Source organism: Augochlora pura, chromosome 5, assembly GCF_028453695.1.
Source record: "Augochlora pura isolate Apur16 chromosome 5, APUR_v2.2.1, whole genome shotgun sequence".
Classification (NCBI taxonomy): Eukaryota; Metazoa; Arthropoda; class Insecta; order Hymenoptera; family Halictidae; genus Augochlora; species Augochlora pura.
Genome location: NC_135776.1, coordinates 4,834,882 through 4,846,050, shown reverse-complemented (window position 1 = coordinate 4,846,050; position 11,169 = coordinate 4,834,882). Strand labels below are relative to the sequence as shown.

The following is an 11,169-nucleotide window of genomic DNA, read 5'->3' as shown; positions in this document are numbered from 1 at the left end:
CGGTTCCGTGTGCCCTTCGAGAGCTCCCTACACGTTTGAATATTCACCAGTGCGCGGGAGACGGGACTTTAATCGCTTTGCATATTCAATGAGCCGTTCGTTCGAATTCGTAATGTGCTACTCCCGCTTGTCGTTCTTCGTCTTCTGCTACGGTTGACTTTGAGTTACGAGTATACCGGCGGGATCAGTGCACCATGCGGAAGCAGATCGTATGCTGGGGTGCTCGTTGATCCTCGTGATCGGTACCCTGGAGAGGAATCGCCGGATGCTGTGGATCTAAGGGAAATCGGTCTAATGTAACCCTGCCAGGGCAATCGGTCCTCGAGATACCACGAGGATAACGATGGTCTTCCTCGAAGATCCCAGGATGATCTTTGCGGACATGCGACTTCATGCGACCAGCACGCCCACGTCCACCCCCACCCGCTACCATCTGCACCAGAAGTACCGGTCCCAGAACAACAACAACTGTACGGGGACATTGTTATCTCGATATGCGACCTTGGATCTCTCGCGGCTTTCGGCGATTTTTGTCGTCTTCTGGAGACGATGATGTCTCTTGTCTTCTGAAGGCGATGATATCTTTTGTCTTCTGGACAGGATGATGTCTCTTGTCTTCTGAAGACGATGATTTCTATTGTCTTCTAAAGATGATGGTCTTATTCTCTTTCGAAGACGATGATCACTATTCCCTTCCGAAGACGACAGTCTCCCTTGTCTTCATAATCTTTCTTGTCTTCTGAACATATTCTCTTTAGTGTTTGGAAGACGATGATTTCTCTCGTGGCGAGAGAATGATCTGCGGTTTGTCGAAGGGTTGGTAACGCGGTGGTGATAATTGTGCGTCGGTTTCTTGCAGATGCGGATCTCCACGGGGATGTGGACGGACACGAGCTCAGTGGCGACGACAGGAGCATCGCCAGTGATATCCAGGATGCTACCGAGGCGAACCTTGACCATGACTCCATGGACTCGGACAGGGAAGCCCTCAACCTGGTGAGTCCATTTTTATTTTATTGCGGCCGATCGGGAGCCTATTTACGATTTGTCTCGGGAACTTGACGTTCCAGTTATTGCGAGTCTTTAATGGCTTTAATAATTTTAATAACATTAATAATTAATTTTAATAACTTTAATAATTGATTTTAATCACTTTAGTAATTGATTTTAATCACTTTAATAACCTTGTAATGACCGGCTGTTGTATTTCAAACATGTTCATTAATTTTCGTTATAATAAGAAGCCTATAAAAAATGAGCAGATTCTGTCACTCTGGTTAGATAATAATTGAGAGAACCTCGATGTTTAATTCACAAAATATAGCCTAATTTACAAAATATTGGATCGTAAAATATGACGTGATTCTTCTCGCTGTAAATTCTAATCAAAGAAAAATATCTTTTACTGTTTCTGAAATTAGCAAAATTGAAATATTAATATAATAATATTCTATAAATTCTGTAATAATATTCTACGAATTCTATAATAATATTCTACGAATTCTATAATATTATTCTATAAATTCTATAATAATATTCTACAAATTCTATAAATTCTATAATAAAATTCTACAAATTCTATAATAAAATTCTACAAATTCTATAAGCACAAAGCGTTCACAATCCCCGTCGCTCTCTTCAACCCTAGTTACATCAACCTGAAAAATGATCAAACACGATCATCCAGCAAGATCGAATCCGTCATTAATTCTCGACCACGTTTCCACTCGACGTAATAATCGGCGCGGCTTCCGGGTGGAACATCGCGGACCATCGGCCATCGAAGATTTTCACGGTACAAAAAGTGCTCGGCGTTTCAATATTTGGCAAACAAATAGAGGAAGCCACTAGCGAGATGAACGACAGGAAGGGATGACGGTGTGTGTGTGTGTGTGTGTCTCTCTCTCTCTCCGCGTGCGTGTATGTGTTTTATAAAACACAAAAGCATCGGATGGACCGTAGTGACCAATATCCTGACCTGGCCGAGTGTAAACACGCCTTTGTTCGGCGCCGTTTACTCTGTAATATTAGGGAGGGTGGATCTCGCGCGCGCACGGTTTCCTACGGTCCTGTTCCTGGTCCCACGTTATGGCGTGACGACTGGCCGGGATTCCATGGTGATCGATTTTTTTTCTCTCTCTGCTCACGAAATCCCGGGAAAAGAATGTAATCGCTGCACGTTACGGCGTGACGGCGGCGCCGTTTCTCTAATTCGACCACCCCTACGCAAACACGGAAAATCAGAGCTGCCGACGCAATTAGTATTGTGCTTTATTGTACCTCTTGGTTCGATAGTTTTTGTTCGCGGCTTTTGTCGGTAAATTTATTGCTGAAGCTTTTTAAAAATTAATGAATTATTAGAATATACCGCGTGCCTTTAACTTTTTCAAAATGAGTTTGCAGAGTAATTTAGATCAGTGAAAGTAATATTACAGCTCGCTGATTATAGTGTTTCAATCGTAGATCTTTGTGCAAAATAAAAATTGTCTAACTAAATTTATAAGTAACCAAAATGAAATAAAAACGCATCTCTTCGTTTAATAATTTTCAGAAATCGAAGAGAAGAGAACGATATTCTTAAAATAATATTCGTAACGTGTTCACATTTCTCTACTTCTAAAAATAAATTTAATCAAAATTATCTAACAAAGTAAACTCAATAAAAGACTATATTAAAATACTATTACCACTCTAAACAAATAAAACGAGACTGTGTGAATAAAGTCCCAAACCAACTCGACAATGACTAAAAGAGTGACAAAAGTATCTGCCACTATAAAATACATTTCTCTATAAAATGCGCTTCGTAACAAAACCGCGAATTTCCAATGTAAAATCCACCTTTCCAAGACTTACAATACCCTAACGCTATCATTCTAATACCAATAACCAGGTCACGGACGTGTCGCACCGCAACAGCAGCAGCGGAACCAGCGGCAGCGCCTCGTCGCCGAGTTCCGGCGTCAGCAGCCAGATAACCGGAAGCCATCAGCAGCAGCAACAGCACACGGCCAATCAGCAGAACAACAGCAACTCGCAGGCCGCGTTGGCCGCTCAACTGGTCAGCCAGCAATTGTTGATGCACGGCTCTTTGGGCGCGCTCGGGCCGCAAGAGATCCAAGCACTTGCGTCGACGCTGCAACAACAGCAGCAGTCGTTGCAGCAACAATTGCAGCAGTTCGCCATGTTCCAGCAGGCGAACCCGGCCGCGGCGGGACAGCTTCCGGCACAGGCGCAGTTCTTCTTGCAGAACCAGGTTTGTCACGCGCTTGAAACATTCCTCTCCGTTACGCAAAATCGGAGCAAGAAGATTCCGCCAGTAGATTACACTCTTCGAGCATCGACGGAAGTGTCTCGTTTGTAATTTTTTTGACTGCGTTTGCTGAACTAATCCGAGTATTTTGACATCGTGGTTATAAAAAGAAACGTCGGGGATTGATCTGATCATTTTTTGAGATTTCTTCTTCCGTAAATTATTTAGCAATCTTTAAGTATCGCAGAGATATCGAAAATGCGATATTTGCTCCTTATATTAGATTGGCGACATTAAAAATTATTACATCACGTTCAAATAATTTTTGCATTGTAGAATTTTTTTCTATGTATAATATTATAAAAATTGTAATTATTATGAGTTTTATAAAGTTCTATTTCAAGTACAAAATGCATTAAAATTATATATAATGAAGATACATCTGTGAGACTATTTCGAATTTGGATATAAAAATTGCTCCGTGTGCAAAGAGATAATTCTCAGATTATTTAACAAAAGTACATGAAGAATGTAAAGTTTATAGATTCTTCTAAACCCTTCTTTCGCGGAATCTTCTTCCTCGGGTCTCAGGATTAAGACGCGTTCCACACCGGCGAGAAGATCGAGGATCGAGAGCGCGAATTCGCTCGGCGGAACGTCCCCGCCATTGTTCTTCCGGGCACTCCGGCGAATTACCTACTCGATACGAATTCGATTCGAATCGAAGTGGGGTGGATCAGAGCCACGGATCCAAAGACGACGGTTCCTCCCGGTATATCTGATCGGCCGGCCGAAAGAAGTAGACATCTTATTCTTCGGCGACGGTCCGCTCGATTTGACGACGAGATAGCAGGCTTGCCGATGTCACAAAGAGACGAGGGGGGGTTTCTACTCGTTCGGTCTCGCGTTTCCTGCCCGCGTATCTCCGAAAATCGGGAACCACCGGCTCCGAATCTGTACGCCGTCGTTAGTCTGCGGATTTTAGTTATTTGCTGGCGAGAGTGACGAAATTCGGAGAATCGGCAAAAGGAGATTCGTAGGATCGTTAGGACACATTATAGATTAATAGAACATGTTATAGACTAATAGGACACACTATAGATTAATAGGACACACTAGCCTAAATATTCACTTCACTATAATATCACTTCCTAAACACGTAGATAGCAATATTAAATGAATAATCCACGTAGCTTCTTCATCCACGTCTTTTCAGTCATTTATTGTTATATTATTTCCATTTATTTCTCCGTTTATATTGGTATTTAATCTTAGTGGGGTTGTCGGCGATCCCACAACTTTTTAAAATTATTTTAAAAATAATTCTTATTTTAAAAAACTCTTGCAGTGCTTCATATTCCATAGTATGAAAATAATACATAATATTCTGGGGTCAAGAGGTTGCTCAAGTTTAATATAGTCTCGCAAAAAAGACGGAGAATGCAACGTTGCTATTAATTTACAGCGGACATTAGTAAACGGATTAAAATTTTCTGCAATTTTCTAACTGTGAAGTTTAACAATGAAACTAGTAAAAGAGCAAGTAGATTTAAAAAATAGGAAGGGCGTTAGAATTCAAGAATATAACCCAACTCTCGATTTATCTCTGAGAAGATGAAATAAATTTCAGCTGGCCCGCATTATCATTCTTTAAAAAATTATTCAAGAATGAAGATAAAGCTAGATTTCAAAGCTGATAAAATTTCAATCGAAAAGCTTTACCAGAAGACATAATTTCCTATAAAGCGTGTAAAGCGGCCGAGATGGAAGTCGAAATTCCAAGACGTTTTCTCGCGAAGCCCGCTGCAAGAAAAAACCCGTGTACATTTATCACCTGCGTTTCCCCCCAAAGAATTTTTCCCGGTTTTTGTTCGACGCGAGATTCTTCGGATCGGAACAGAGAAATCGATTCATGCACGCACATATCCGGGGACACGGTTGAAAAACGATCTTGCCGGATACGATTTCGAAACGGTCCGACCTCTCCTCCCCTCCACCCCCGTAACAATGATCGCACACAGACGAACGGTCCACGGAATATTTCTATAGGTTTTCGCGTGCAGCCATCACGTAACCTTCTGGAAAAACCAACAAAACGACTTCGAACTTGAGCAGATTCGTCGGACGGGGCCCTCGGACCGCGTGCGCGCGCGCGCGCACGTATCCGCGAGCGTAAAAGCCGGGTCTTCCGTGTCTCCTTTGAAAAGTGCAACAAGGAGAGACCCTTCGGCACCTTGCCGCGGGGCCGCCCTTTGTTCCCTCACACGTGGCCAGGCTGTTTCTTTTTTATCCCTGTTGCGTGTCTCTAGCCCCCATTGCACCGTCTTCCTCTAGAAACACCCTCTCCCCCCTGAGAACACTGTTCCTTGTCTAGGCATCGTCCTTCTCTAGGCATCGTCCTTCTCCATAGGCACCCCGCAGCATCTCTTTTGGGTACAGTTTAGGATCAAGGGTGCGCACACGACCGTCTGCCACCCAAACCCTTCCCCCGATGCAACCTGCGAACCCTTTTCTACAGGATGCACGCGTCGCGCGCGATTCTTTGAGGTTTACGTAACCGATATTTAATTCCGGAGACGTCTCCACGGGGCTGTCATGTTAGCGTCTAGGTAATCTAAAGGGTTGACGATTTAATTCCACGCTGGAAATTGTAGAGACCCTCTCGTCTCGCTTCGATGCACGTTTTGTGGGATTCAGATTTAAGAAGATTGCGCGCGGGTCCTTTGGAAACCGACGTTCCAAGACGATTTTTATTGATATCGTCGCTTCTCGATGCTTGCGACAGCCGCGCATGCGTTGTTGCAAGATGCACTTTTGATCGACGAGATTATTTTATCTTGCTCTGTGAGAGCATTTTAATGAATTAATGCGATTAATTATGAATTAATTGTGAATTAATGTCGTATTGTTCGAGCTAGTCGAGTCAATGATTAATTCTCGTGTTTGTGATATGTTGAAAAATTCAGTGGAGAGCTGGGTAATATTTATAAAGAGAATATTTATAGTACTGTTATAAATAAATACAATTAAAGAGAGACAAAATAACTGGCGTTCAAAAATATATTCTTTCAGCCAAATAAAATATTTTACTTTTTATTTTATTATTCCATTTACTATTTGTCTTTTGAAATATTATTTTATCCAGCTCTGTCATTTGCAACCTGTAATTTATTTCAGAAAATTGAAACCACCCCAAATTGCTAATAAAAATCAATTAATCCCATCGGAGCACCGGTTAACCCTTTACAGTCATATTAAAATTATACAATAGTCTATAATAGCTGGTTTTCATTAAACAAAAATACTATGGAAAATTAAATAGGAAAAACAGAATTTATTAATTCTTACTGAAGATTAAATATATCTAACACAATAATTTAATCTTACGTAAAACAATGAACTATCTCTGGTGCCTGAGAGTTGACACACGATCGCAAAGGGTTAATTTCCAATCGCGGTTCCGAACGAATCTCAAAAGGAAAGTCAAGGATTCAAAGGATGGTGGCACAGGTGAATATCTGGCAACCTGTGGCGCGTGTCGGTATTCAAAGCAACCTTGTGTACAGGGCCTGTTCCGACAATAAGCATAAATAAGGAACGCGAGGAGAGACACGCGACCAGGTCTCTATCTCCGGAACCCTTTCTCACCCCGGGCGCCGCGTTTCTGCACGAGCCCCTTTCATTCTCGCGATCGAGCATCTGTTTAAGAAAAGGGCGAAGATAATCGATCGGCCGACAGGGCACCCCTCGAGCACAACTCTTTTTTCCCACTCGGTTACCTGTCCACGAGCGCAACACGTGTCGAGTGCCTTCCTCGACTGAAAATCTTCATCGATACGCGCCGTTAACTTGACTGGCGTGTGAAATTATAGAGATCGGGACACGCTTCTCCGGCCTTCCATTGCCATCCAGGCGACATGTGTTCGAACCTAATCGAAAACGCCTCTTCTAACTCGTTTGCGGTTGCTCTACATATGCTGTGCGGAGTCTTTGAATAGTTTAATGATTTTTGGAGTTATTCCTTTTGTGGAAAGTGCAGAGAGAGAGTTTCTATTGTTCCGAGAGTGGGGGGATATATTTTGTTAATGATGTGGAGGAGAAAGTGTTGGATTTTTGAACTCGTAAAATTAATATAGATTGTAGAAGTTGTAGGCGTGAAATTGACAAGGTTGGAAAAATTGTGAAGGTAATAGTACAAGTGGAGAAAATAGTGAAAACGGCGCAAGGGTGGAATTTTACAAATGCTTGAAATTGTACAAATAGTAAAAGGGGTAGGAATAATAAAAATTGTAAAAGCAGTAAAAGTGGTAGGAAAAATCAAAATAGTAAAAGTATTCAAAATAGTAGATGTAGTAGAAGTAGTAGAAATGATAAATGTAGTAAAAATAATAGAACTATAAAAATGGTGAAAATTGGAAAAATTGAACAACTAGTAGCCCTATTAAAATTGTTAAAAGTACTAAAACTATCAAAACTGATATAGGTACTGTTACAGGTATTTAATCTTGAGATAACCTACTCGACTAAAGCAATCTCTTAGACAGTAAACTATCAAAAAAATCCGTAGTCTAGCTGTCGCGAATCGCGGATAGAATAGCCCATTAAAATATCGGGCTCTGAACGCGCGAGACAAGCAGATGACTGATTAGTATTAAAAAAACCTCGGGGCCGTTGTCAACCTGTTTGATCAATGGTCGTGAACGTCTTGCAGGGGCTGCTGCAGAGCGGTGGCTACGCCTCAAGACCCAGTCATCCGCGCTCGCAGTCCATGCAGGTACTGTCTACCGCTAGATCCTCTAGTTTCCGTCAGAATCGACTGTCGAAAAGAATATCTCGCACCTCACGAGCCTGTTCAACGTAGACGTACAATGACCAAGTATACCTGTGCTGCTGGGAGCTGGAAATTCGGCGAACGAGACGTTACGGAGGGAGAAAGGAACGTTGCTATCGGTTGCATAAAAGACCCTATTAATTCAAAATATATGAATTACTGCGAACTGATGGCAATATCTAAGGGTTAGGAACTTGGTTGTTAAATAAATGCAAAAGAAATTAATTTATTGGTTTAAGAGGAATTTTGAAAAAAGTAGAGTGAGTGTTGTCTCTGGAGGTTATCACAGTTGGCCGCCATTTTTCCAGCTCCCAACGGTAGAATAACTAACAAGACTAGGGGGTGAGAATGTTCGTCGATGATGACACGAAGGCGTCTCTATTGTCTCAGGTGCAGCAAGCGGTGGCGCAGGCGGCTCAGCAACTGCAAGCTCTGCAGAAGCAGCAGGCTCTACAGGGTGGAGGTGGCCTGGTTGGTCGAGGTTTGACGCAACAAAGGTCACCGCCACCGCCTGGCACACCGCCAGCGGTGAAACAACAACCGACTAGATTGGAACCTTCGCCGGAGGAGACCACTGACCTCGAAGAACTCGAGCAGTTCGCGAAAACCTTCAAACAGAGGAGGATCAAGCTAGGGTTCACCCAGGGCGACGTTGGACTGGCCATGGGCAAGCTCTATGGCAACGACTTCTCGCAGACGACGATCTCGAGGTAAGCGTGGATTTTTCCGAGACGGAAAACACCATATTATTCTCCCTTGTAATTTTTATTCCTTCAATCATAGTACAAAAAAAAATTTTCTCGTTGTTAATTCATTAACAAATTTCTTAAGAAAAATGCTAAATTATACCACCGCAAGCTCCCATATTATTATTTCTTAAATATTAGACACTTCTCAAGACGAATAAAATAAATATTATAGAATGCTAATGTCACGAAAATGTTAAAATGTTAACATTTTACATTAACATAACTTTGATTCTAAACGATTGATTCGCAGGTTCGAGGCGTTGAATCTGTCGTTCAAAAACATGTGCAAACTGAAGCCGCTGCTACAGAAGTGGTTGGAGGATGCAGATAACTCTTTGAACAATCCTAACTCCCTTTCGAACCCCCTCACCACACCGGAAGCCATCGGGAGGCGGCGGAAGAAGAGAACCTCGATAGAGACCAGCGTAAGGGTGGCCCTGGAGAAGGCGTTCATGCAGAACCCGAAACCCACTTCGGAGGAGATCACGATATTGGCGGACAGTTTGGCGATGGAGAAGGAGGTGGTCCGAGTGTGGTTTTGCAACAGGTGAGTGACGTAATGAATTGTTAATAAAATACCCCCCGTTACACCATTTAGAGTTACTAGTTATTGAAAAGATTCAGTCTAACAATAATTTTAATTTTATAATATTTTATTATATTTTTATTATATCGTACTATATTTTTATTATATTATAAAATGGAAGACTTTGGAAACTATCAAGTCTGGCTCATTTAGAATGAAAATAAATATTCTAAAGACATAGGAGTATTCAATCGAACCTACTGCATCGTCCTAATGTCAAAGATTTAGTTAAAAATCGCGTGGCGATTATGTAATTAATAAAATGAGACTGTCAGTTTTAATCCAGTCATATTACCATATGTTGCTATATGGCTTTTGCGAAGATGTGAAATATGGATTATTTATAGCAATAGAGACTTAACAATTGATACGAAAATATTCAGTAAAATTTCCTGCATCGATTTATAACAAAACATCTCAAGTAGAATAACGCAACAGTTAGATAATTAACAAAATAGTGAAATAATTGCGAAAAACTTAACGGTGGCGCCATCGAACGGTGAAACGCGGAAACATGTAGCCGGGAATATAAATGCGATGCTAATACGAGTTTTGGAGTTGCAATTGTTCTATACGTCATAAATAATATTATAGACATCGTCAATAACAGCACAAATATTATAAATAATATCTTAGACATGTTAAATAATATCATTAATATCGGGAAAGTTGCAAGAAATTCTCGTGAGGGGTGACGCTATTTAGAATAGGGATAATTATTTCCTGGAAAATAAATTGAATCGTCTGAATGGTTTCATAACTCAATTAAGGATAAAACATCTCAAATGAAATATCAATTAATCACCATAATCGCCAGAAATAGACGCATAATCTGTTACCAAAATTCCCCAAAAAAGTTAGCTAAACGACTACCTTGCTTCCAGACGACAGAAAGAGAAGAGGATCAACCCCCCAACAGCAGCCATGGGCAGTCCAACGATGGCATCCCCGGCACCGTCAGTGTTTGCGTCGTTAGCCGGCTCGATGTCCGGCAGTCCTCTCGCTCTGACAACCCATTCCTCCGGCATGGGTCACTCTCACCCCCATCCGACACCGTTAGGCTCGCCTCTGCCTTTAGCCCTGGTGGCGTCCGCAGGTGGCAACTACCACCCCCTCGGTGGCAAGTCCCACGAGTGACACCAGCAGTCGACCCATCAGGGCGACACAATTTATCATCAGCACCATCACCAGCAACCGCATCAGCAGCAACAGCAGCAGCAGCAACAACAGCAGCAGCAACGACGTTTGTGCAATCTACCCGAGTTCTATCACTAATCCGACGAAGATGATGCCGCTGGTTAGACTGGATCACGTCGGATGGACGAGGGTTCGACGCCGAATGGAATTTGGTGTTCGTCGAACCGGATGCACGACGATCAGGATCGAGAGAAGGGGTGGGGGCGGGAGGGGGCGATACGATTCGATACATATCCTGGTGAACGAGGTCCCACGATCGAAGACCGGGCCAACGCGGTCGATCTTCCCGGTGGGTCGAGCCACCCTCGTGGACACCCGTACTTTTCGCATACAAGGTAGCATCTGCTCGATCAGTATACGAGGCGCGCCACGCTCGGAGAGAACTCGACGAAGACTTCTAGGTAATTAAGCAGCGCTTGAAACCGGCTGGAAGTTACAGGGCTTCCACTGTGAACTCACCCTTTTGCGGAACGAGATTTCCCATTTTGGGGTATTTAACTCTTCTGTAAATGTATGCATTTTTGGCGTATCTCACTAATTTGCATCGCGAGGA

The 11,169-nt window shown here is 42.4% G+C and overlaps 1 protein-coding gene across 1 annotated transcript; it reads left to right on the top strand.

The window, feature by feature from the left end:
* Positions 1 to 343: 343 nt before the first annotated feature.
* LOC144469979 (uncharacterized) lies at positions 344 to 10,795 on the top strand. Its single transcript, XM_078180733.1, has 7 exons — positions 344 to 470; positions 860 to 996; positions 2,894 to 3,256; positions 7,965 to 8,027; positions 8,475 to 8,794; positions 9,084 to 9,380; positions 10,304 to 10,795. The coding sequence occupies exons 1-7, from the start codon at positions 344 to 346 to the stop codon at positions 10,554 to 10,556; spliced, it is 1,560 nt and encodes a 519-aa protein (XP_078036859.1). The 3' UTR covers positions 10,557 to 10,795.
* Positions 10,796 to 11,169: the final 374 nt, after the last annotated feature.